The following is a 27,038-nucleotide window of genomic DNA, read 5'->3' on the forward strand; positions in this document are numbered from 1 at the left end:
CAATGCAAAACAATATAATATCATACAAAATAACGTAACATAACATTACAGAACATAACAATAGTAACATTTGTAATATCTAATTTTGGCCAGATTATATTAACTTGATATTGATATATTAAAAATGTATTATTATTATTATATATAAGTTTAATAGTTGTTTAGTAAATGTTAGTGATAAATGCTCAAGTTAATTAAAAATGTCAAGACAATCAGCATAAAACTTCTCATTATATTATATTTACCATCTATAATGTAAAATGTAAATAACTGCCTCTGAACTGTGATTTTCAGAATTGAATGAAAGAAAGATCAGCAATTTATAATTAGCACGTGTTTACACCTGAATGACCATGTACAGAAGTACCTGATTATACAGGCTTAAGACGGTGGCCCTGAACTGCAAATCACAAAACTAACAGAAAATAAGAAAACACAAGCCATCAATTACAATACACAAAACGAAATATACAAAAACACAAGAAGTTACAAAACAGATTTACTTCTAACAAAAAAGGTATTTATCTACTGACCACAAGGCTCGTTTCTGATCGGATGGACACACTGTCTTCATATTTTCATTTTTTGTGTGTGTTTTCTTTCTTTTTTGAACAGTGTTTTCTTATTTGCTGTATTTTTGCACTTTTTATAATAATACTTATTCTGCAGCCTATGAAATCAGCGATTTTGCATAATAAATTAAATTAAAACAAAGGTGTGCTTTAATAGAATCAATCAAGCCAGTTATAATTAACACAACCTGCCTTATTATAAGATCGCGCAGTTTTCATTATGACAACAGTTAGATCGTGGCAGGAAGGAAGACTCATGGTTACATCCCCGCCCTGGGTCACACCCTCCCTGCCGTGTATATCCTGAAAACCCCAGAAACAAACTGCCACTCACGGTGTCCTGCTCCAGACATCTATAACCATAAAATATACCAGAGGGGACTCTTCCACAAAGAGCGAGATGGTTGTGAGGAGACTGACAAGGTGAGCGCAGGATCATTTGGTGCAGAATAGTTTGCATATAAACTATTTTACTTCTTCTTAACTGTCATCTTCTTTTTTATTTTAGGTTTCATTAATTTGTCCCATCACAGGAGGAGTTAATGGAGCATGTTCCCTAAGGGTCCGCTGGCTCTGCACGGCCTCTCCATGGAGGACAGCGGTGCTCACTACACCAAAGACGCGCTCCGGTTCGGGCTGCCCCTGCACCTGGACGCTTCATACCTGGACCCGGTGCACGGCCACATGTTGCCCTACAGACGCTTATCCTACTTCCCCTTCCACGGAGCCCTCGGCGTGTGCGATTACTCCTTCGAGCCCGCGTTCATCCGCAAGAGGAACGAGAGGGAGCGGCACCGTGTGCGCTGCGTAAACGAGGGTTACGCGCGGCTCCGGGAGCATCTGCCGCAGGAGCTGGAGGACAAGCGGCTGAGTAAAGTGGAGACTCTGCGGGCGGCCATAGACTATATCAAACACCTGCAGGGCCTGCTGGACTTCAACGCGTCCGATATGGAGGAGATGCAGACATTTGGAGACAAGCGCAGCCGTGCGCCACGGCCGCAGAGGACAGAGTGTAACAGTGATGGAGAATCCAAAGCTGGCCTCAGTGACAGTGGAGAAATTGTATAGTTTTCACAGACACTACATTTTTCTGTGACAATAGTGTATTACAACAGTGGAGTGTAAATAAAGGGTCAGAATTAAATAAAACATGCCTATTTGTATTTAAGCTGTTAAACTTGAGTGGGTTTATGTAGTTTGTTTACAACTATGGAGGAAGTAAAAAGTCCCATCAGGAAAAAAAAATTCAGTTGGATATTAAAAGAAAAGGACAATAAACCCACATTCCTGACGATTGGAAATATCATGTTTAAGCTCATTTGAATGCAGTTTAAAGTTGAGATGGCTGTGCCTGTACAAGGCCTGTGGCTTTGGCTGCGTATTGACACTGACACAGTGATAATGACAATCAATGACAGTGGTGTCATGTCAATTCAAGTAAACAGGCTTCCACAACACATTCTTAATGTCTGCAGGGACGTTTGACAAGTACAGCTGCTCCTCTCAGCATGTATCATGAAATTGAATTCAGTTTCCAAATTGAGCCACTGCTTGAGAGAAATGATTATTTTATGCATTGAAATAAACTCTTCTGGTTTATTACAATCAGCTTGACTCTGCGTTGAATCGAATTAAAGAACGAACAGGTCAAAGATTGTTGAAGTTTTAGACATCTCAGATTTACATAAACACACTGTCTGTGCAGACCAGGGGTGACATGCTCTAAAAAATTAATTCCTGCATCTAAGTGGACAGCTTTTTCTCATAGATCACATAATGATAATACTACCAATAACAAATGTTGTTAGCTCTTTTCATAGCATAACAAGCAGTTTAAAGTGCTTTACATATACAACACAAGGCTAAAAACATAACATATTAAGACAGTAAAAGATATAAAATGGTTACAGCAGGTAAAGGCAAGATGAAGTTTTGAGCATTCTTTTAAATATGTCTTTTCTTCTTTGTCTATCTTTGCATAATTACAGGGAACTGCTTCACTGCAGTTTTTGTAGTTTGTGTGTGGCACACTCAGCAAGCCTGACCTCAGCGAGCGGATATAGGAGCAAGGATGCACTGGTCCCATCATGACATGTAGAGTGCATGTGCTCATACTGTTTGTCTGACATCATTCTAACACACCTTCACCTGATGTTGTGTTATTCAATTCTATTTAACTTTATTTGTATAGTGCCAAATCACAACACACACTATCTTAAGACACTTGACATAGAGACCTTAGAATGAAAAACCTCTGGCAGAAGTAGTGTAGGATGCTATCTGCCTCGACGGGTTGGGGTGAGCGGAGAAAAATGAAGGGAGAGGGGAGAGGTTGCTGGAAAAGAGGGGAGAGAGAGAAGAGTTGGAACAGTTGTGTAACCATCATATTTAAGCTCTGTCACACTGTCTGTTATAATAAAAATAATAAGAAAGATATTCATGACGTCACGATGTTATTAATGATAGAAGCCCCAGTAATAATAATAATAATAATAATTGTTGAGTGGTGTCAGATCTGGATCCTGCAGAGGGAGAGAAAGGAATAGAAAGGGGGGTTAGAGAGAGAGAGAGAGAGAGAGGTATTATATCATGGCAGCTGATTGTGCCATTAGCTCCAAGTCTGCAGAGTTGGTGAGCTGAAGAAGTGGGTTAAGGTGCAGGAGGAGATCAACAACATCTCAGGAGATGAATGGACTAAGAGCTTTGGGGCAAAGTGAGTGTGGTTGAGTTTTGGATTAACAGTGAGCCTGGTTATACGCAAAACAGTTAAGTTGCTGTTAAAACTGTAAAAAATATTGCATACTATACTATAGCTAACTACTGCCATCTCTAGTTGCCAGATAACCTCTGTTACTTGAATATGAATATGAATGTTGTAAACTACTGTAAACTGTAGTAATAACAACAACAATAATAATCATAATAATAATATCAGCTAAATCTGACCAGATATAACAGTCCTCAGGTAAAATATTATAAATTAAAAAAAAGAAAATTCCATGCTAATAGATGGTAAATTGGACAGGACAAAAAACTGCCATCAGGTAAACCTTTTAAAATACAAAATAAAATTGAAAATGAATAGCTCCTAAATTGGACAGGATAAAAAAGCCAACCAGGTTTTGATTATATCATCTATGCATTTACTAATATGTCTTCTATGAACTTCTGTTTCAAACTTTTCAGTCACGGACAGGAACATTAAGTTACAGTCATACAGGCCACATCCGGTTCTTATTGTGCAGAAATAACATCTCAAACCCCTGCAAGTGTCTGCAGGGAGGAAGGTTTCCCTCTGTGTTTTCAGTTACCTGCAGAGTGCTCTTCAAAGACCACCTACTCACTGTAACATCTCCACCTTCTCAGGAAGTGTTTTTCTCCCTAATAGCTGAAGGAATGCCTTTATCGGGGAGCCCTCAGCCCTGCGACAGGAGCCTATGTGCAGACACCTAACTTCCATCCTATTCGTGTGTTTATGCTTCCCACCTCCCCTGACCTGCACGGAAACGGCTCAGCTCTCATTTTCTGATTTCAGTAATACCCCAACCACAAATTAAGGATGGGGGGAAGAAAAAGTAAACATTATATTACAGGCTATACAAGTGAGAGGCCTGTGGAGAGACCAGCAGAGTGCAGCTCCACTGAACCATGCTGGCATGGAAGAATGGCATTGACGCTCATGAAGGCATGACAAGCAAAGGTGTTCGGCTGTGCCGTTTGAGAATTAGACCCAATAATTAGCCAAGTGCTGGTACCCTGCGCTTGATGGTTCAGTGGCGCTGTGAGGATAGATAACATGAAGCTACTTAAATGAAAGCCTCTCTGCCATAATGGATGTTTTCTTCCCTGGTGCTGATTCTAATCAGATTCCTGCACAGTCCCTGCAGGCATCGTCCTGTTTCACAGGAAGAGTTGTCACTAATGCATGTGTGTTTTTACTCAGAGCGCAGGAGACTTGTTTATTATTTTTGAGGACTATATCGATGTGATTTAATTCCAATTTACTGCTGATAAGCTTTTTTAATCTGTCGCAACACATACCACAAAAAACTGCACAGATCCTGGTCATCTGAAACAAAACACCCGTACGCCACTTACTGTCCTCTCTCAGTTCTATTTACCGTCTTCTCATGGTTTTAGGTCAGATCAGATCAACGACAACATCTCTTCCAAACACACAGGCAGAGACACAGGGCCACCATGGGCCAACATTGGCTCCTGAGTAAACACACACTCAAGGAAAATGACAACAACGTCACTTTGCAAGAACGGGCTCACATAACAAGCTCCTGCTTAAGGATGTAAAGCAAGAAAAATATAAATAAGTTAAAGGTAAAAAAGTAGCGTAAAGACTTAAAGTGGAAACATAAAATCTTCAGTGGTTTGTTGGACACGTTTTTCATCTGCAAGAGATTTAAGCCTTCGTCTGCAACACGCTTGTGCAGTGCAGTTGGAAAAAAAGGACTCCTGCAAACACGCATGATGACTGGATTAGATAAAGATTATCAGATGAAGTAAGATCAGTGCGGGACCACCGGGAAAGGGTTGCTACTACGTGTCGAGACACAGAGCCCGCATGTAAGGGACGGAAACGGAAGAACCTGGGAGTTACAGGACACACAGTGATGCTGGGTCCTTCCTGCAACTGCTGCAGAAAAATATCACCTCAGATTAAACACTGAAGTTTCTTCACCGCCACTGAGATTTGACTTTACACATATTTACTGCATCAGTGCTAAAATGTGCAACGCCATTTAAGACAGATTTTAGTGAGGACACTATAAAATTGAAATACAGTATATATAGTAAATTATTCTATGTAAATACATCAAATTTTATACAATTTGCATGTACTTTTAATTTGAAAAGTAACTACAACTGTTAAAAAAGTAGAAAGACGTAGAAAAGAGGGAAATCACTCACATGGAGCGGCAAATACTTTTAAATTCAATGTACGGCACTTTAGTAAATGTAAATCATTTAAAGTATTAATCTTAAGATATTTTTAAGTCCTGTGTCTCTTCATATATTTAACAACTATTATATAACCTGCTCTTGAAAGCTGAGACATTTAGACTCTTGGTAACATCACGTAATTATGAGCTAAAATTATTACATTAAGTTAATTAATAGTGCTAATGACAGCAGGGCCTGGCTTCAGAGAAACTGGTTCACAAAACAAGTGATGCATCATTAGCTGTAATTTATTAATTTAAATACATATTTACAATCAGCTGTGAGACATTCAGTGAAATGGAAGTCTGCAGTGTGGCAGGGGTGTATCTTTATGTACGTGTGCTGTCAGTAGACTTGCAGTTCATTCAGCTGCTCGAGGAGAGCATGCTTCTCCAGCTCCAACATGGAGATCTGGCGATTTTTGTCGCTCACGTCCTGTAAAAGAGGAAAAATGAAGTAAGCAACCATACACACACACACACACACACACAGACACACACACACACACACACACACACACACACGCGCACGCACGCACGCACACAGAATACTGGGAGAAGCTGTAGAAAGATATGGACAAAAAATGCAAAACTTTATACAAAACATATACAAGAACATCTGTTTATGGTCACTTCGTATCAAACTGCTTTGCCCTCTTGACCATCATAAACTACCAGAGGTACCCGTTTTATTTTCCTTGCCTGAGTCAGTACTGAGTTGTACCACCGGAGGTCGCTGTCAGCCACAGTTTCAGGCAGAGAGGGGTTGCTGCTGCTCATCACGTTGGGCTCAGTCATCACTGAACCCAGGGAGCCGTTCACCCTCAGGATCCGAGACCTGACGAGAGAGGACCGAGTCTGGAGAGGGACAGAGATGAGAGTGACCAAGACCTGATCCCTGATATGATCATAAAGATTGATTTCCAAAAAGGATAAGCGGAGAAAGACTTCTACATGTAGGTGTGGAGTGATTCTGGCAGTGAAAGTGACACTTTCTCACCCACTTCTAAATCTAGTGACATCAAATCTGTGGGAGCGATGTGTGACAGAGTGCTGCACATAAATGCACTGTATGAATATGTGTGTTAGTGGCAAAACTGTACTGTAAAGTGTGTTGAGTGGTCATCAAACTAAAGCACTGTATCACGATAAATTACCATGTGATATTGTTTGAATGGATGTTTGTCACTGCTTGTCTGTATCTTGTTTTTTTCTCTTAAACCTAAACCACATTGCCTTCAGGATTAATAAAGTTGTGTTGTTGTGAATTAAGCCCACTAACCATTGGGTTTGTGGATATTTAGGGATATTTACACCCCCATCTGAAATACACAAGGTGTTTTTAAAAACTGCTCTGTACCTCTGCTGAATCTTCTTTGCAGTAGCCGAGCCTAGTTCTGGTCTCCATGTTGTCCTGCCGGGTTCTGTTCTCGTGCAGCCGCTGGAGGTACCAGAATCGAGCCCTCTCCAGAATCTCCAGCCCAGACCACAGGGCGTCCTTCTCTCTCTCTAGATCCTTCTGGCGCTTAATCTGAAATAAGATGAGTGATGATGATAAATATGGATTTATTTATTCTCCTGTAAACTCCACTGTGAACTGAACTAACTGAAAAATGGATGGGGGGGGTGTCCCAGTGGTCAAAAGGTTTAATGTGCAAACCATGCAACCACAACATCCTTTCATTTCCTGTCACACAGTATTTCCACTCTCTACTTTCTCATTAAGACCCAAAAATCTAGAGATTAATCATAGACCCAGTTCTGTGGGGTGCGTGTTTGTTTACATGTTTATGGACGACTAAACAATCCTGACCACTGCTGACCCGGCTGGGCGGCCCGAGGTAAAGTGACTGGCACAGTGCGGCCTGTTGTCTTCCAGAGGCCCCAAGGCTTTTGTCTCTGAGCGGAGCCAATCTACAGAGCAGCAGGAGGCCTTTTACTGCCATTGTCTACACTCAGCTGGATAACATGCACATGGGCCTGAACAGAGGTACAGTAACCGTGCTCCAGCAGGCAGGGAATCGTAAAACGTGGTGGTGATGTTCCACCTTTGGCATCATGAGGTCAGGGCGTCGTGATCACTTTGGTCACGGTACAGGAGATCAGCATCCAGCTATAGATTAGGAGGACATTAGAAACTCATGACACTATAGCATCAATGGTGAATGACTAATATAGTCTATCTAAACATTTTTCAGGTGATGCAGATAAGTTTCACCACTGGAAGTCTAGAGTCGGTGGAAACCTGGTTACGTGCACCGAGGCTTTAGCAGAAGACTGTGAGGAGCAGACCTGACATGTGGGAATGTGTCACTGGTCTGACTGCAGCCGTGCTGCCTCCAAAACAACCCTCAGGGAACACGAATGGAAAATCGAAGTATTTTTGGATAAACACAAGCAGCATGAAACGTTATTTTCTGTTGGATTTATATAAATAATTCACTTCCCCTTTACAAATCAGATTTTAAGATGATTCAAGGTGAAAAATTACTTTTTTAAATGCAAAACAGATTAGTAGTTATTAATTAGGGTTATTCTCTTTATATTCATATCCAGTCAGAGGAGGTAAGAGTCTACATGTCACTGATTTGAGACTTGTTTGTTGGTTGGATTGTTAACAAGATTACACAGAAACTACTGAACAGATCACCATGAAACGAGGTGGAAGGATGTGGGATTTGTCAGGAAAGAGACCATTACATTTTGGTGTGGTTCCGGATCAGGGGATGGATCCAGGATACTTTTTCTTTTTCTTTAACATTGTGAGAGAGGATGTTTTTTCCCAGAGGTAATCCCTGGATCTTGATGAAAACTAATCAGGCACATTCTAGTTTCTATTGGATTTATATGAATACTTCCTTTCCCCTTGAAAAAAAACATTTTAAACTCATTTAAAATGAGATGACGATGAGTGAAGTGATCTCCTAAAATGAAATATATTTAAAAGGGGGGAGGGTTAGGCTCTTCATATTAAAATCCAGTCAGAAAAGTCATATGTCTCTAATTAGATAACTGACTAACTATGAATTCAACTCTTTATCAAACCCCTTTGTGTTTTTGATTTTAAGCCAACAGTCCCCTCATGAAACCACATTTAAATTCACCATATATTCACATGAAATCTGCAGAAGATACAATTTGAGAGAAAATATTCAGAAATATTATTAAATCATGATACTTTTTGGAGTTAATGAAAAGATTCATGGTCAGATGCTGCACTATGTGGAATCATGACTAGTTTCAAGGGTTAAAAGATTAATTAATTAGTCAATAATTGCATTTTTCCATAATCAATTAACTGGCCTACTTAGATCCTATTTAAGTAAAAATTCTCTTGCTGCAGTGTTTTGATTCAACGATTATGAAAATGAAAGTTTTTCAGCTCTAGTCAAAACACGTTAACAGCCTCTTCTTCTGCTGCCACTGTACTGAGGCACTCCTTCCTGGACTGGCTTGAACTTGCATGTAGCTACTTTCAATGAGATGTTTAACATATATGAACATGTACAGAACCGAATGTTGTTTAACCTCAGATTCAATACAGACACATGAACAAAAAACACTTCCTGCACAAATATGTGCCACTTTTCTTTTGGTATCAGTTAAAACTGAAATGTAAACGTTTGGAAAAGTAAAAGATCTGGTTGTGGAAAAAGGCCAAATGTGCCAAAGTGGTCATTAATACACAAATTAGAGAGGCGGTAAAGTTTAGTGATAAGTCAAAATTTAGAAGTTCACTTCATTTAGAAGTCTTATTGCCGACTGTTCATAAAAAACTGAAAACACAGGAAGAAAGAAACATACGAACTCACAAGGTCGAATCACTGACACACACACAGGAGAGATGCAACTGATTACAATCCAAACCACACACACACACTCGTCCCCCCTCCTCACCCATAGGTAGAAGCGCAGTGCGTCCAGGCTGTAGAGGCTGGTCCTGAGTGGGATGATCACCACTGTGTAGGAGCCTGAGCTGGAGGGATGACAGGCCATGGAGAGGAGATCAGTCACTACTGACGTCCAGGATACTGCCCCATACAGCCGCCTGCACAGCAAACAACAAACCACAGTGGCTGACTCGGAATAATAGCACAGGGAGTGAATGAGTGTGTGTGTGTGTCTGTGTGTGTGTGTTTGAGAGACAGAAGGCAGGAGTGGAAAAAAAATGCAGCAGCACGATACACAGGCACAGGCAGCGTGGTGCCCCCAGGGCGAGGTAATGAAAAATTCCACATGTCACTGCCATGACTGGTTCATCGACATAAAGTGACACACGCAAACACACACACACATAGAGAGAGAGGAAATAATGAGAGGTGGAGGGAGGGTAAAACTGCCTGTTGAGTATCTGGTATAAGAAAACAATAAATGGCATATAGCAGGAAATGTGACATTTCAGAGGAGGGTGTAGCTGAACATTATTTTTCATCATAAGTCTAAGTTTTAAAAAGAAACAAGGAAGAGGAACAACAGAGCTTTGTGCTCAAGCGTCGGCCGAATTCTCCAGGAATCACATCATCCTCTCGGCCGAGGTGCAAACTCGACTTTCGCTCTGCTCAATGAGAAGAGCGCACAGGTGTGTTATACTCTCTTTGTCCCAACACGTCCCTCCATGTTGGAATGTGACATAACCTGGGGACGAGCGCGCCAGTGGACGTTACAGCTCCATTAAATGTGTTTATGAGAGCAGAGAGGGGATGGATGCAGGGTGGAGCAGATGGATTTCAGCCACAGTGCATTGACGTTCTTTAAGTAACACCGCCACAGGCCCAACTGGCTGTTAGAGTAACACTGATTACGTCTAGTCTGATATGTGAAGGAAGAGTGTGAAGATTTATTTCCACAACTGGAATTTCATCATGTGACAAGCTTTCTCTGACCTTACTTTCCCTATTTGAACCCTGGCTTCTAACCTTAATATTAGTTTATGATGTTTTTTAATGAAAGAAAAAATAAAGGAGCTGACAAATAAATACAGAGGAAATAAGAGTTTCCCTCTGAAATGTAATGTAGAAGTTTAAGTAGCATGAAATTGAAAGTAAAGTGGTTTGTAAAGTTGTTTTTACAAAATTGTACTAAAGTAACTTTCCATGTCTGCACCAGTAACTACTAGAAGAAAGTTTAATTAAGGTAATAATGGACTGTTTCATTTGCTCACGTATCATTTCCTTTAACGCAAACGTCAGAGTTGTAGTTTTACAATACCCCTTTTGGATTATACAGTTATTTAATATATTTTAACCAACCAGATAAAGGATTCATGTAATTGGATGCATGGATTATAAATTATCAGAGAAACAACCTGAGCAGACAATAGCAGCAGCTTGGCTCAGCCTGTGCAAAATGTTTTGTGCAAGAAAAATCCAGAATTTAAAAACACTTTGTTCAGTGTTTTCACTGGTTTAAATGGCAGATCTGGTTTGAATGGCAGATCTGTAGGTTTTGGAGGAAGAGGAGACCTCTGCACATAGATGAACCTACTGAACGATTGAAGGGATCCAACTGGGAGAAGATGACTGCAGTGACAGGCGATGGTGCTGAAGACAATTCTGTAACTCCCATAATCCCATCCATCTTCATAATGTTTTGACAGAGAGACCCCTGGTGGCAGAAATGTGCATTAGAGATACATATCTTTCCAACAATATTATATCCTTTATGTTGACACTTGTTACTTTAATTAAATATTTTTCAGATAGAGTGTTCCAGCTTCAGTGTTCACTGTCAGAACAGACCGTAGATAGATAATGTATCTAACAGACAGAGGTGACATGGGGACAGTATTGAGCTGCATTGTGGGAAATGTAGGATCCAGAGTTTTTGTAATTAAAATATGAAATTGAGTTTTGATTGTCTAGAGGCTCAGTCTGTTTCTCCTGAGGATAAACCTCCCTGTTAAACTCTGTCAGCACAGGTCCAGCCTGCTGACAGCTCATAGGCTGCAGTCCTGCTCTTTCACCAGCAGGAGATGCTCTAATTGAGGCTAAATTCAGACAGAGCTGACATTTTGTAACTCCTGATATTTTCATTAGATTTTACAGCTGTAGTCTCCGCAAAACACCAGGTGGCGCCACACAACACAGATCCAGAGAGCTCAGGAGCACGTCAAGTGTTGTCAGCCTCTCTCCACCCTGAGCTGGGGTCCACTTCAGAGATTTCAACTTGCATAAGACGCGACATGTTCCACTCAAAGGGCTCGTAGTTTCATTTGTATCTACATTCTATCTATATCTTTATTACCCGCTGAAAATCAACATGAACCTCATCTCATTGATTCAAGATGAAGAAACTAAATGGTCACTTATATATACTGTAGATAATCCCTCAAGGCACTGGAAGCTGCAGTTATGTCGTTTTTTTCACGTGAGCACAGTTCACTGAAAACAAGGGATTAAGCTGCTATATAGAGGAACGTCTCTCTCTCTGAGCTGTAGCATCCCTGAGACAGACCCTGAGGGGAACCCATGACCCTGCGTTGTCTTATAAGACATGTGACCGTCATCAGAAAATAGCCTAAAGCTCTAGAGGGCCTCCTGATACAACGAACAGATTTAGCTGATTTTAACCTTTGTGGGGTAAAAACCGATTTACAAGAGATGTAAGTTGAGGAATTTATAATTTTTTTTCACCATTATCACGAAGACGGACAGAGATCACGCTGAGCTTCCTCTGTGGGCCCCCTAACAGGAAGTTCGTCGTCAAACAAAACAGTGTAAATATATATACGCAAGACACATTTCACACATGCATTCACTTTGCCAGGGTGTATTTACAAGTTTTAAATACACACATTTATATCGTACACATATAGCAGTGAGATGTTTCCCTTCACTTTTTAGTCACTACTGCGGCAAAGAGTGGGCCCCTAGATGCTTCCTGTCTCCCTCCTTCTCTCACACACAAACACACACTCGCATGCATATTTGCGCCCTCACTGTCACTACAATTTTCATGTTTAAACCACGAGGAATGAGAACGACACACACAGACACACACAGACACACACAGACACACACACCCGAGCAGCTGGAATGGTATGCACCTACATCGTTTCACCCACACTCATACACACATAGTTTACACACAAACACACACACACACACGCACACACACATACATATATAATTGATACAATATTACAGGCCAAAAGAAGCCTGGTGCTCCCTCCGCCTCTCTGGCCCACGCCAGCTCTGTCCAGTCAAGGCTCACTGTTCCAGATCATAGCTCCCAGGAATCTGAAAGATATGTAACCCCCTCAGACTCACTCTCTCTGTCTCTCTCTCTCTCACACACACGCACACACACACACACACACACACACACACACACACACACACACACACACACACACACACACACACACACACACACACACACACTTACATGACAGAAGTGTCTCTCGAGGGGCCTCATTAGAGACTGACACTCACCTCCTTCTCTTTAGACACAAAATCCTTTCACTGGATTTCAGAAAAACAAATCTTACTGTAGAACCAAGTGGTGCTAAGACAAAACTTGCTCCACTGGATGTATTCATGCACCCAAGGTATTTAACATAGAACACAGTGTAAACGCACCAAACTGAAACCTCACAGATTTGGTTTCTTTGCCTAAATAAAACTGGGATCAGATGAAGACAACACTGAGGCTACAGCAGCAGCTCTCAAAAAAATAAATCCAAAGGTTTATGAGCAGATTTGTGAATATGGACGATACAAATACAATACTGGAAAAATTACCCAAGTGACAGTAGTGCTTCAGTAGTGTAGTGTTTCCTCCCCCACTTGTGACCCCCCCCTTCAGCTGTAGTAATCCACCTGGTAAACATGCATGTGCTATGTGTGTGCAGCTTATTAACATCACATGCCTTCAGGGCTCTGCTCTTCACATTTTCCATTTGACAGCTTAGTTAGAGTAACCGGTTTTCCCCAGTGGAAATATTGAGCACCATTGACACTGACCACGTTTCAACGCTTTCTCCCTTTTTATTCTTGAAATTGTTTGTTTCAAGTTACCTCACACAAAATCCTCGGACGTCCTACCTATAAGTCCAGCAGGCCCTGTTTCCAAACCATGGGCCCCCAGCACAGGGTCTCCAAATATCAACAACCCCCTTTAGAAAATTGGAGACCTCTTCTTTCCTCCTCTCTTGTACCATCTCTCGCTTCCTGATCTTCCTTCTTACAGTTTACACACACAGAGTCCCCTTCTCATCCAATTAACCCCTCACCATGCCTCGTCACGCACTCACATCCGAAACTCCCAAACATATTTCATGTCTTCTCCCTCTCTCTCTCACAAACACACATATTGTCACGCTCGCCTACGAGGCCCGACACTGCACGGCCAGGGCCAGATGTAAACCAGATGTTCCCACCAGATGGAGATAACAGCGAGAAACACATCAGCTGAAGTGTACCACCTTTTCACCTCAGCTGCAGGGAGCAGAGACAAGACAGTCCACTGACACAAGCAGTATATTAAGTTTATAAGAGTCATTCCTGCAGTTGCTTACATTTACAGTATGTGGCATTGAAGATCAGTGTGTAGATTACCAGATAATAGTGGTTTAATTGGGAAGCATCATTATATGTCAAATGTTGCCTGAAAGAAACATAATTGTTCTAGTTTTGCTTGACTCTGACATGATGCTTCGTGTTTCCTTGGTTCTGACATTGAACCGGTCTGAAAGTCACTGGCGTGTGACAAAAACAAGTCCCCCTCACACACACACATGCCAAAGGGACAAAAACAGAGGATCAATTTACACCCACCTCGCACCGCCCTTCAGTCCATCCCCCTCCTCTTCTTCCTCCTCTTCCTCCTCTCCTCTGTTCACACCCACAATCTGCAAAAACAATATTTTAAACAGCGTGATGTTATCACCTCGAACCACATGCTGCACTGACAGGAACAAGAAGGGCCTTAAATGTACAGGTATGTGCACACATGGCGACACACACACATGAATCCTCAGACGGGCCACCACTGCTCAGAGAAAAAATAAATATATATGTTACACCAGACCCCCCCAAGGAAAGCCCCCGAGGAGCCCCCCAAAGCAAACACACTGAGTAAGGGTCTTCTTGGGCACATTTCATCTTAAACCCGTTCACCCTGACACGCAGGCTCCCCTGGTGAACCCCTGACAATATCCAGCTGCCATGCAGCGAGCACCAGCAGCCCCCCTCTGCACCCCACGTTTCTGCAGACCTTCCCCAAACACACACACACGTATGAAATCAGAGCACGGCTCACTCCTTCACCCTCCCCCACAACCCCACCTGTGGCCTCCACAGCTGGGCGAACGCTCCCATGGAATCACATCCCACTTACGTATGGAGTGTGTGTGAATGTGTGTGTGTGTGTGTGAGATTTTAGGGTTCACTGCCTTTTGTATTCCTCTGTGTATTTTAGAGTAAGAAAGTTCCAAATTTAGTTTACACCCCAGGGATCATTTGTGTTTATAAAAAGCATATTGTGTTGCTATGGGTATCCCGGCCTCGATAAGCAATAGCAATAAGAACAGATTAAATTATTTACAAGAGGAAAACGTGGAGGTTAAACCAGAGGTTCTCCATTTTTTATTTTTTATTGATGGGGAGAAAATGCCAAAAATACATATTTAGGTTTTATTTTACACCCCCGCTTCTGTAGATTTCAAATTACTTAACTTTAGAGGTGTGTAGAGGGGTTTGTTCACATGTTATTAGGTGCATAAAATGTGTTATTCCAGAATTTTTTTTTGTTTGTGGTGTTAGAAAGTCACCTTTGACTCTAATGCGATGTCAACAAACTGAAACAAGACATTCTAAAGCTTCACCCATTGTTCAAATGCTTGTTTTCATACACACTTTTGCACATTTTACTTGTATGTCAATGTGTAGTTAAAGGTTCAGAATTTCGTGATATCTAGTGGTGAAGCTGCACGTTGAAACTGAACATCCCTCACATTAACCTACTCTTCTGGACAGGGATCAGTTAATTTTACATATAACCTCCCTGCTGTAGCCTCCAGGTATCCTTCACCTCTGCTGTGCATCGCTTGTTTTTGGTTAGATCTCCATCTACAGTATAAATGTTTGCATATATACATACATGTATGCATGTCAGCACATATGGGCGCTCTGATCAGATGTAATGATGTTTGCAGCTAAACTCAGCACAGTCATGTCCCTAAGCAGTAAGCAGCTTTAAAACCTCGACTGAACGAGGCTTCACACTTTTCTTTCTCTTTCACCTCATTTAGTTTGGATCTTTGTCTTTATCAATGTTCCTACATCAAATCTCTTGCTCATGATTTGTTGTTGTACGTGAGGAAATAATGACTGACGTAAACAAACTACATGTCTGCGGCTGAGGGGCAGAAGGATGTGGAAAGCCCCACGCTGCACCTGTGAACCAACACCGCCGCCTCCTCATCCTGTTCTCTCCGTCACAGCTTCCCCTTCACCAGAGACTTCCTGTTCTTATCAGACAGCCACATGGCACACACAGTGCATCCTCTTAGTGTTTCGGTAAAGAGCAGCTTTAGCACCAAACTCAGAGCTTCAAGGTTTTTAGTTGAGCCAGCATGACCTCGGACATGCAGCTATATGGAGCCTGTGTCTCATCCGGAGTGAAACCAAACAGCATTTGAATCTTTAACAATAGGGAGGGAGACAGTTTTACTAATGAAATTAGATGCTTACAGTTTGGTTGTCAAAGAAATAAAAGTACCCTCTTAGTTACCTCTGCAAAGGAGGCCGTGCTTTCACCCCATTGGTTTGTTTTTCTTGGGCGAAAATATGGATTTCCATGAAACTTGGTGAAAGGATGAATCATGATCCCACCTCACTTTCTTTAATGTTGTGAGACAGGACTTTTTTTCCCCAGAAAATAAAAGTGCCCATAAATAAAATAATCGTCATTATTTGTTATTATTGAGTAAATGATGGGCGTCAAGGAATTGTGGGAAATCCACTTTGTCACTTTCTTCCTGAGAACAGCATGAGAAGACTGCTCTCACTCTCGCTGCGCGTTAGAAATAATAAACCACAAATTTCAATTTTAACACTTTGTTTTGAGTGAACTTTGGCAGTTCTTGTTTTCCCTCAGTCTGAATCAACATGGCTGACGTTCCCCCTGTTTTCGTTAAGAGTTTTTGTCATTATGCTACCAGCGTCATATGTGTGGTATCACTCTTCTCATCTAACCTCCGCAATAAAATGAGTACACTGATTTACCGAGATTAATCTTTTTCTTCATTAAGAGTGAGACAGACTCAGTAAGGTGTTTAAATGTGGGTATCCGGTTACGAAAGTCAACGTAAACACATTAAAGAGGTTGAATTCTGCTTATGACACATTTTGTTAAATTATTTTCTGTGATGCTGTTACTTGGTTTTGAACAAAATTACTCTGCAGGAATATATAAAGTGAATCATATTCCTTTAATAAAGCTATATTTGTATTATTGTCCTCCTGATCTGACATTACATTACATAACTTCCAACTGATTAACACTCAGATCTTTTCAGATTTTCAGACACATAAAGGTGTTTAAATCTGGTTGTTACTTTAAAACAGTTAAAAGAGCTTGATGCCTGCTTATGACACATGTCTTGAATCCATTGTTTGTGTGGCAGTTGCTTAGTTCCTCATCAGCATCCTCTGGAATACATAAGATTCATTATTTAACATTTGTTCACTTTATTTTTGGAGCACCATCCTTCGATTGGGCCTTTTCAAGCTATATTCTCTCCCTGTACTGATAAATGTCCTCAAAATAACATTACATTACACATCACCTACATCTGACTAACACTCAAACAAATACGATTATGGCTGCAGGGTACGTGCGCGTGTATTAACAGCCTCACTAACGTCTTCTTTGTTTGTCTTATTCCACAGTCATTTAGAAACGCTTGAATGAAAGAGGTGAGGTGAATCAGGTGTTTTTGGGAAACATGACACTCACCATGACATTTCCCATCATCATCTGACCCCAGAGTCACATTACTACTATGTGACTGTTGTTTCACAAGCGCGCACTGTAACGTATTCAAAGGGGGTGCTGACCGTGGAGAGGAGACAATGGGCTTAATGACTGCAATAACCGACTGTAACACAACAACTCAGGATTAACGGTGGGTGGGTGGGGGGTGGCATCAAAACAAACACACACACACACACACACACACACACACACACACACACACACACACACACACACTCACACTCACACTCACACTCACACAGCACTGTAGACAACAAGGAGAGGATTAGGAATTTAATGAAGAACAATAACTGTGAATACAGGTCACAGAGCTGAATCAACAGTGAAGGATGATTCTGCCGAGGCCTCATTGTCCCCTGTCACGTAAAACAGAGTATAAAGAGACGTCGACACACAGATTAGTGGGGCATTAGGGAACTGGGGCACAACCCTAATTTGACTATTAAGTATCATGATGGGAGCGTAACTCAGCACTGAGAGGGTTTGTGCTGACGAGGTGACGTCAGCGGTGAGCAGATTATCCATTGTGACATATTTTATGTTTTTAATTAAGAGACTTATCATTGCTGCAGATTTATTTTTGGTGTCGTGCAGAGTTTGTTCTAATCATGCCTGTTTGCTTTGCAGCTTTCTTTCTGAAACTGCAAAAGTGATCCATGATCGACTGGATTCAGTTGCTTTTCAACCTGATTTTATCATCATTTCTTTTCGTAAAAAGAAACTGAATTTGCTTTATTACTGTTGTAACGTGTGGCTTATATATTATTTGGAATGATTTACTTAATTGGTAAAAGTTTTTTCATACATTGCATCTTGGCTATTTCAGGGGTCTGTTGAGCAAGCAACACATGTTAACTTTTCAAAATAAAAGCTCCATAATTCAGCGCGATATGCAGCTTATATTGCGGCAACAAAACGAACATCATGCTTTTACTTTGTAGACAAAGTGCTAAAGAGGAAGGGATTCTATGAATGTTGTTGTCATGATGGGGATCGGCAACCACGACACCCGAGAATTTCTAAGTCGGTCCAAAATGGTGAAATAAAAATAATCAAAGCATGAATCATTTTGCAATGATTTGGATGTGTGGTTGCTGTAGTTTATCCGAGAACAAGTCAGTCTGAAGACTGAGGGCTCACTGCCCTGCCCCCACTGACTGCTACAGAGGGCTGGTCATCTGTTTAGTTAACTTTTATTAATATTGATCATATCACGTGTCCAAATGGCACCAAAATCTACACTTCCTTGAGCCATTAAGAATACACATCTCAAATGTGAAGCCCATAAAATGAACAGTTCATAAGATTTACATTCCACACAGATGGACGTTTGTGGAATTAGTCACATACATACAGTCCCTTAAGAATCCAAGTAAATTAAATCCCAGATTGAGATTTATTTTAACTTGAGCACTTTTTTGCACAGTTTATTTGCTTTGTTTTATTTGCTTATCTGCCCCTACACATGAAAATATGGCGTTTCCCAACCAGGAAACATTCAATAAACTGCTTTCAGACATGAACTGAACTACACAGTCCCTCCGCATTTTCTCTGGAGGACGTGCATGCATGAACGCGAATGTCTGTGTGACAGGCTCTGTGGTCCTTTCAGACTTTATCCGCCTGAGCTCCTAATGAAGTAGACGTGTGAACACAGCATTAAATTAATTAAGGAATTAATTGTAAATAAAGTCAAAAAATAAAGAAGAAAAAAAGTGACGCAAGAGGGGAAGGGTGAAATGTAAAAATCATGATGATTAAAGGAGTCAATATTCAGCAATTTATGCATGGAAAAGTAAGACATTGTATATTATCACATCATATCTTATCACATCTCAATGTATCTTAAGTGTGTAGTATGGCATCACATATCAGTTTATTATGAAAAAGTACATAGAAAGCAGCATTGACTTTAATTATTAGTCACTTGCCCAACTTGTGACAGATCAAGTTTCTGTTGATCATTTGATCATTTGAGTCCTTTCAATATTTAGTTACTCACCAGACCATCACTGTTTTGGAGGATTTTCATCCAGATAGCTTTAGAACAGGGGTTCTCAAAGTGGGGTCTGGGGACCAACATGGGTCCTTGAAGGGTCGCAGGGGATCCCTAGCAAAAAAGGGAAATCGTTCATTGTCATTCATGTGTTAAACACTGACAGAATGTTTGACAACTTTGGATCTGAATTTCATACACTTCTGGTGATAAAATATTGAAAAGCAAAATTCCTTGAATTGAACTGGGGTTTGTGTTCTAGTTTGTGTCAGTTAAGGATTTACAGTATATTGCAAAAGTCTGAGATGCTCTGCTTTAGAACACTAAGGTCGAATTACATAAGACATCAAATGTGAATTTCTCCTGTGGTTAAGTCAGATTAGTCTCTTTCTCTGTTTTAATTCATTTTTCTCACACAGCTTCATATGAATCAGATCTAAAATAGGTCAGTGCAGAGGTCAAACAGACAAACGCCTCTCAGTTATTAGTGCATGACGCACAGGGCGTTTCACTACATCCACTTGTACACATATAATAACCAAATGGGGATATGAGGCAGAAAAGTGGAAAATATGCTCAAAGTCCACTATGGATCTGCCCAGTCACGTTGCAGCTCAACGTGACTGGAGGACGTGGGCGAGGTGCCAAAACAAAATGTGATGCAAGGGCTCCAGGAGAATGTATGTCACATTCAAGGCAGAGTAGGAAATGGCGGGCTTTGCCAAGTTATTTGACCTACTACTAGAGGAATGAGCACACGAGGGGCGCCGCGGAGGGAAGGAGCACAGGTTCCTGCAACAGGAGTTAACTCAGGAGTTAACTCATGAATAAAACGTAAGAGGATTTCTATGCATGCAATAACACCTTATAATCACACATATATCAGTATTGGATAAATTATGTTTGTTTTTCCCACTTTCGTAAATTTTTGCGTGTTTATTTTTTTGCACTTCTGCAACAATGCAACTGGACACACTGCTGCGTTCAATTGTCGTCAGAATTGATCGACTTGTTGTTTACCTCAGCTCCGGGGCTCCCAATTGTTTTGACGGGAACCACGTGACCCCTCGGCTCTAGCAGGGCGAACCCTCCCCTCTTCCCCCCCACCCCCCCACCCTCCTCCTCAGTGGGTATATATCCAACACAAACACGTCGCAGGGACATAAGAGCCACAACGAGAACGAACCCTCCCGTGGATCGTTCAGACTGACTCTGTTTGTTACCGCGGGTCCGTGGAGTACACACACACGCCTCTCGCTGCGCAGTTTACGGAGCGAACGTCAAACTCCGCATTTTCGACACGTTTGAGCAACGGACGCTGATGGTAAGACAAGAAAACACGTTTCTCTTAACTTTACTTTATTGTCAGTTGTCAACGTGATCGTGATGTTTTTGTCCCCGCACTTTTAAGTCGGTGTTTGTGTTTTAAAGTTGTCAGAGGTAAACCCGTGTCCGTTTTTTTTGACGCGTTAACTTCACTTTTCCAAACATTAAAACAGAAACAACTTTAAACGCTAAGCTAACACTGGTGTGTACTCGTTGACTTCTGTTGAAGTGAGTGTTGTGTGGTTGTTGTGTTGGAGTCGTTTCGGATGATGCCGGAGTTTGACCCAGTTACGTCGCATTCTCTAAAACCTTTAGAAGCTTCAGTCTTCGACCAGCTGTGAGGCTAACGCTGCTTTAATGCTATTTTACGTAAGTGTCGTGAGGTCTTCAGGGGTTTTTCTGCGGATAAACGTAAAGCTACGTACGTTTTTCACGCATTTTCCAGACACGAACAGGCGCTTGAATAGTCAGCGCTGGTGTGAATGTGAGGCTGTCGTGGTTCGGTTGTGTGTTTTAGTGTTGGGGAGGTTGTTGAGTGTAAAGAACGAGTGTGAGACTTTGACAAGTTGCGGAGCTGAAAGTGTGTCGCATCTCATTGACCCACATTCTCACCGAGTGTAACTGCGTCACCAGCGTCTTCTCTCCACATCTTCTCTCGCTCTCACAAACTCTGGAAAAGCACTTCCTGGTGTCGTGGCGCGTTGCGTGGCTCGGTTGCGTGTTTGATTTTGCGTTGATTCGTCTCTTATTGTGGAATCACTGCTGTGTGGAGGAGTTTGTGTGAAATAGTTGGAGTAGTATTTTTTTCCCGGGTCCGCCGCGTGGAAACCTGAGCTGAAGACCGCGCCCACTTCGTTTCTCGACGCAAACAACTTTCACTGGCAGACTGGGGCAGCCCTGTCGGTCAAACACGGCAACTACACTCACTCGTTTCTAATTTTCTATCATTTTTAATTCCGATTTATTTATACATAATGAAACCAAACCGATCAAAGTGAAGTGGTGCTGTTTACATCGACCTGACACCAACAGAGCACATTGAGGAGAGATGCGTGGACATGTGGCCTGCAGGGGTTTCTAACCTGCTTTTAAACAGATTATATGACTAGACTGACAGACGTCGTAAAATAAAAAATATTGGATTTGAGAAAGTTTTAAGCGATGACTTCTCTGTGTGTCAAACGCTTGCACAATACTGATACCTCCCCCCTCGAACCCTCTGGTGTTTTTACAACATGGCCTCTCATTTCTGTCTGCAGGCTGATAAGGTGCTTAAGTGCCATTGTTCATTTATTGTGTTGTAAGCGCAAAGAACCAACAAAGCCTGTTGAATTGAGCCAATGTTATGAACTACTATAAACAACCTACAAAAATGAGCATCTTTTACATTGGTTGTTAATTATGATAAATGTCACCTTATTATTTTGATCCTGTGAAGGTTGTGGTTGTAAACTCTTCTTCATTGATATTTTACAAATCTGAAATGGATCAATTAAGCATATGTTCCTCAAGCATAAGCATTATATCACTATATGGACTTTTGTTACATTGCTATTGATAAAATGATATTGTTATAGGTATTAATATTGTTTTATCTCCCAGCTCTGAGTCTGTGTGATGTCAGAATGTCTAATGCATTGCAGAGTTGAGTGTATATGCAAAATTAGTTGTACTTTTATTCAATTAAATATGCCCAAAATATAACAACATTACAGTTTCTCTCTAAACTAGGAGTTAGGGCATTTTTAACCCTGGATAATCATTTAGCAAAAACAAACACAGAAAACAATAAGCTTGTGAAAGGATCAAATTGGCTTTATTAGTTGGTAAATTGGTCAGGCTCTAGTAATTTAGGTTCTATTGCTGTATTTGAACATAGGGACAAAGGCACATGACAAGATCAAATCATCTAATGACCCTGTAGAGTTCTGTGACTGATGCAGTTCTGCAATTTGATGCAGTTGCTGAGGGTCCCCAGAAAATTCAGACTGAGTGATACAATCTACACTCCAGGTAGAAAACCAATGATCAGTCCAGGTCAGTGTCAGAACTCGACAGTTTTACTCTAATGAAATGTGTCAGATGAGGAATGCAGAAAACTCTCCTCACAAGTGGTGCACACAAGCCTTTTCTCCATGTGACCTGCTGACCTTTAACCCTCAGACACCAGAGCAGGTGGACGATCAGGTTCACGTGTACGTGTCGCAGCTGTGAATGTTGCAGGAGATTTATTTGGTGTTGGTTCAGTTATCCGTCACTGCAGTAATTACTCAGCAGGTCAGAGCACACATGGATTTGATCATATAAAACACACCCAAGCAGGCGTACGGTGTGTTGGTGGTTTGAGCTTTTAATAGCTGAGGTGTGTGTGTGTGTTAGTAAAACCCCACATCACACCTCATTTAACCTCTGCAGGTCTGACAGATCCAGAACTCAACCTCTGCCCTTCCTATAACACTCTGTGTTTGTTCTCTGATAGGGACGTGGCAATGGCCTCTCCATCAACATCTACCAACGGATCACTTATGGCGTCTGACTCAGCACTCTCCTGCCTAAGGGGCATCGAGGCGCTGAAGATGAAGTCGGGGCCCGTGAGGAGGAATCTCTTTGGGCCTGTGGACCACCAGCAGCTGCAGCAGGACTTCCAGAGGCTGCTCTGCACGAGCGTCGAGGTGGCCAACAAGCGGTGGAACTTCGATTTCCAGGCCGACATGCCGGGAGAGGACTCCAACATAGAGTGGGAGGAGCTCAAGTGCCAGGATGTCCCAGCGTTTTACCACAGCTGCATGGTCAGGCCGGTGGTGTGGCCCGAGATCGAGGCAAAGAAGGGGATGAGGCGGACGTCATCCTCGTCAGGCGAAGCTTCACCGACGTCCAGCAGCTCGTCTGGGGAAGAGTACTTGGAGGTGACCGCCAGGAGGTGCTACAGGCGGCAGAAGCCAGGGAAACGTCGACAGTCCTCTATCACAGGTGAGTCCACAGAATATTGTGGTTCAACAAATAGTCTGATGTTTTTGGTTAAGATTGATAGCATGTCAAAAGGATCTCTTTAACTTTTGCGTTCTTTTTTTCCCTCCAGATTTCTTCAAGGTGAAGAAGAGCAGACTTCTGCATTACAAAGCTTCCTCTCGGCAGTAGAAAAGCACAACGAGACCCGATGGAGGATAAGTGGGCCTGTCCCTCCACGTGTCACCTCACATGGATATGTCTCATATCTTATGTATATATGTAGCAATTTGTAACTGACTGTCCACAAGCTCATTCAGCATGGGCTTAAAAAAACTCCTCCTACACCACATACCTTTAATTTTTCAGCACAAGGAAGCTACAGTTTTTGTAGTTAATCAAGCTTTGGTTCTACAGTTTTTGTAGATAATTATAAATTTTATATATATATACTGTATATATTCTATATACTGTTTTCCTTAGCTGACTATACTGTGAAATATTTTTTGAATGCACTCTTTCAGGAAATAACATAAAGGGGCCTAGAGGTTAAGTTTCCTCTGAACGTGCCTCGAATAGTATTTGACCTCAGTCCTCGACCTTTTTGTTTCCCTCTTGCTAAAAGTCATGAGAGGTTTTGATAAGATGAGTGACTTTTCCTGGCCTCACATCACACTTATCCTTAAGTCTCACCCCGCGGCCCTCCCCTGATCGCTCGGGGTCAAAACCTCACCCAGGGTTAAAAATTTTGGCAACCCGTCTGCGATTAGCACCAGGTTAAAGGCCAATGGTGGAGGTTTGGCAATGAGGTAATGCAGCCACACTCTGTCGGATAGTGACTTAAAATTCTGAGTAATAATAACTGTGTTCCGTATGTGACTATTTATTTATTATTTCACGATGCTAGATCATCAACTAAATAAAGTAATTGCCCCCAAATTAAAGACTATAAGTCATCGTGGCTCATACATTATTCCACCATTGCCTTTTAAAAATATCAACCATTATATTTAACACCATCACAACATAGCAAAAAATATACAAATTGCAAACTATTTCTGTTTTGCTTTGTATTATTGTATTATTTGCATAATGAGGTTGTAAAGATCTGTTTCGCACAGAACAGACCAGAACAAACCTTATTTAGTTGTATGTTTTTTATTTTCAGCTTTATGCTTCTAACATTGTAGCATTTTCCCACTCACTTTTTTTGATAATTGTTTTTTTGTAATGATCAGCTGAGCTGCGTCACATTTTCTATTGCCGTGCAAAGCGTTTGCATTGTGTCTGTGTGCATATACATGTTTGTACAAATGTGTGTTGTGGTTTTTTTTTTTTTTATCTTTGGGTTTCACAAGTAGTAAAAATTGTGGCAGCTGAGGCAGTTGAACCAAAGAAAAAATCGCTGTGCCATTCAATTAGTAACACATCATTGACACAAGTTGCTTACAGTTTGAGTAATCAGTCATGGGTCACAGAAGGTCACGTCTCCAAATATTCAACTATCAAGTGAAATCACCAAGAAAAAAAAATCTGTTCTTAAAAGTCAGGTTTTCTACATTTAACGTGATCTGTAACTTTAAGTTGACTCAAACAGGATGTGCCTATTTTCTTTCCCTACCTACAGTCATTTAGTTTGCATTAAATAAAAACCTAAATAACCTGAATGAATCCACTCTTACTACCTCATTATTCAGTTTAAACAAATAACAAAGCTCAGGTCGTTTGAGTTTTCAGGCGCAACAGAAGTGACGATTCTGTTGCGGTTAAAAGCTGCAGAGGGTTCAGCGCTAAAGTGTAGAGTTTCACATCAGGTAAAAGAGTCAGTGTGTCAGAGCGGGGGGGGGGGGGGCGCTCCGAGCAGAGGAAACCCTGGCCCCTCTAGGAGGAGGGGGCTGGGTTGTTGTTTTGCTTTCTCTCACTGCCTCACTCTGCTTTGACAGCTCCGCAGAAGCAGAGCAGAGGAGTAAAGTGTTTGTGGAGAGGAAGAACGAGGGAAAGGAATAAAAAGTTTCTTCAAAGTGAGATACTTCAGGGGGACACAACAGATTCTGGACGTAAAAGCATTTCTCCCTCCACACAAGTGGCCTGTGATTTAGCTTTTGTCTGCTCCCACCCCCCACCCCTCAAAAAGTCACACAGCCTCTCTTTCATAAACCAACCGCCTCAGTCTCTGCGAAAAATTGGCATAAAAGCAGCCGCTCATAATCATGTTAGCACAACGTTGGCTTTTTTTCACGGCTCTACGTGGCTGTTTCCTCACCGATTTAAACAGAGCACACGTGGCTATTTAAAATAATTCATCAGGAGTACTTTGTTAACTTATCTTTGTGTGTCATACCGTGTTTGTTCGTGTGCAACTATCCTCAGTGTGTTAAAGACAAAACGTTCAATGTCTATATTAACTTATTTTGAGTTTATATCTTTGTCGTTCTTGTTGTGTAGGGAACTAATTACAAACTCAAATAAATGTTTTTTTGCAATAGTTAACTAAATGTGTTGTTTCTGAAACTACATCTTTGCACTAAAAACATTGTCGACAAGAGAAATATGTCGAAGGTAATCTTTAAAAAATGAACACACAAATCCTCATTGAGGCGCAGATTAGGAATTTCTTGACGAAATAGACATTTTCCTCCCATTGGACCTTTCATGCTCAAATTTGTCCATTGGCAGGAAAAAAAAATATAATGATAGTCAAGCCAGATGTGTTAGTGCCCAAGCAAACTTTGCTTGTCCTAATTCACCTGTCACAGCTATATCACAAATGTAGTGTTCTCTTTTACTCTTGTATATGCATGAATGCATGATTATCTTTGTATACCATTTGAAATAATGTTATTGTAATTTAATACTGATTTTATGAATCCTTGCAACATGTAAGACGTGTATTTGTATGGGATCAGAATCATATCCTTTTTTTGATAGAGATAATTTAAACGGTTGATGGGTTGTTGGTGCACTGTTGCCTTTTTAAAATGTTGATTTTATATAGTGGGCTGAGAATAATTAAATGTAAATGAATGATAAATAAAAATACTGGAGTTGAGTTTGTTTCTTGCTTGCAGGTGTCAATCAATGATGCTTCACCTTGTTTCATAGCACACAACATGAGAAAAAAACATCTTTATAAAGAGTCTTCAAGTATCAGAGAAAATGGGCTGGAAGGGAAGGTTTGTTTCTGCATCTATAGCACCTCCTGGTGGTTTTGATGTAACATTGCACATGTCACCAAAGAAGTTG

The 27,038-nt window shown here is 41.2% G+C and overlaps 3 protein-coding genes across 8 annotated transcripts; 2 read left to right on the plus strand and 1 right to left on the minus strand.

Moving 5' to 3' along the window:
* Positions 1 to 885: 885 nt before the first annotated feature.
* LOC109632709 (achaete-scute homolog 4) lies at positions 886 to 1,781 on the plus strand. Its single transcript, XM_020092133.2, has 2 exons — positions 886 to 995; positions 1,081 to 1,781. Exon 2 carries the CDS (start codon positions 1,122 to 1,124, stop codon positions 1,638 to 1,640), a length of 519 nt encoding a protein of 172 aa, XP_019947692.2. The 5' UTR covers positions 886 to 995; positions 1,081 to 1,121; the 3' UTR covers positions 1,641 to 1,781.
* A 3,977-nt stretch (positions 1,782 to 5,758) lies between these two features.
* Positions 5,759 to 21,698, minus strand: LOC109632710 (suppressor APC domain-containing protein 2). 5 transcript variants are annotated; one of them, XM_069519398.1, is made up of 8 exons: positions 21,462 to 21,698; positions 19,530 to 19,637; positions 14,305 to 14,378; positions 11,012 to 11,131; positions 9,425 to 9,575; positions 6,888 to 7,058; positions 6,230 to 6,385; positions 5,759 to 5,963 (listed from the first exon to the last, which is right to left on the minus strand). In XM_069519398.1, exons 4-8 carry the CDS (start codon positions 11,098 to 11,100, stop codon positions 5,874 to 5,876), a joined length of 657 nt encoding a protein of 218 aa, XP_069375499.1. In that variant the 5' UTR covers positions 11,101 to 11,131; positions 14,305 to 14,378; positions 19,530 to 19,637; positions 21,462 to 21,698; the 3' UTR covers positions 5,759 to 5,873. The 5 variants fall into 5 exon arrangements, with proteins under 5 accessions (XP_069375499.1, XP_069375500.1, XP_069375501.1 ...); XM_069519399.1 differs by having other exon boundaries at positions 21,454 to 21,692; XM_069519400.1 differs by lacking the exon at positions 14,305 to 14,378 and having other exon boundaries at positions 21,462 to 21,692.
* Positions 20,332 to 26,844, plus strand: cdkn1d (cyclin-dependent kinase inhibitor 1D). Of its 2 annotated transcripts, none has more exons than XM_069519401.1 (3): positions 20,332 to 20,357; positions 23,329 to 23,819; positions 23,929 to 26,844. In XM_069519401.1, the coding sequence occupies exons 1-3, from the start codon at positions 20,347 to 20,349 to the stop codon at positions 23,985 to 23,987; spliced, it is 561 nt and encodes a 186-aa protein (XP_069375502.1). In that variant the 5' UTR covers positions 20,332 to 20,346; the 3' UTR covers positions 23,988 to 26,844. The 2 variants fall into 2 exon arrangements, with proteins under 2 accessions (XP_069375502.1, XP_019948009.1); XM_020092450.2 differs by lacking the exon at positions 20,332 to 20,357 and adding an exon at positions 20,624 to 20,847.
* Positions 26,845 to 27,038: the final 194 nt, after the last annotated feature.

This window comes from Paralichthys olivaceus, chromosome 23 (assembly GCF_024713975.1).
Source record: "Paralichthys olivaceus isolate ysfri-2021 chromosome 23, ASM2471397v2, whole genome shotgun sequence".
NCBI lineage: Eukaryota > Metazoa > Chordata > Actinopteri > Pleuronectiformes > Paralichthyidae > Paralichthys > Paralichthys olivaceus.

What these genes read in the sequence shown, in the direction of transcription:
- cdkn1d (XM_069519401.1), top strand. An exon ending in TCGACAGTCCTCTATCACAG is followed by an intron (nt 23,820 to 23,928) that starts GTGAGTCCACAG and finishes TTTTCCCTCCAG; the next exon opens with ATTTCTTCAAGGTGAAGAAG.
- LOC109632710 (XM_069519396.1), bottom strand. Translation starts at nt 21,498, where the DNA reads ATGTGGAGAGAAGACGCTGGTGACGCAGTTACACTCGGTGAGAAT. An exon ending in CAGTTACACTCGGTGAGAAT is followed by an intron (nt 19,638 to 21,453) that starts GTGGGTCAATGA and finishes CTTTTTTGCTAG; the next exon opens with GGATCCCCTGCGACCCTTCA. An exon ending in TCCAAAACAGTGATGGTCTG is followed by an intron (nt 14,379 to 19,529) that starts GTGAGTAACTAA and finishes TTGTTTTTGCAG; the next exon opens with ATTGTGGGTGTGAACAGAGG.
- LOC109632709 (XM_020092133.2), top strand. Translation starts at nt 1,122, where the DNA reads ATGTTCCCTAAGGGTCCGCTGGCTCTGCACGGCCTCTCCATGGAGGAC.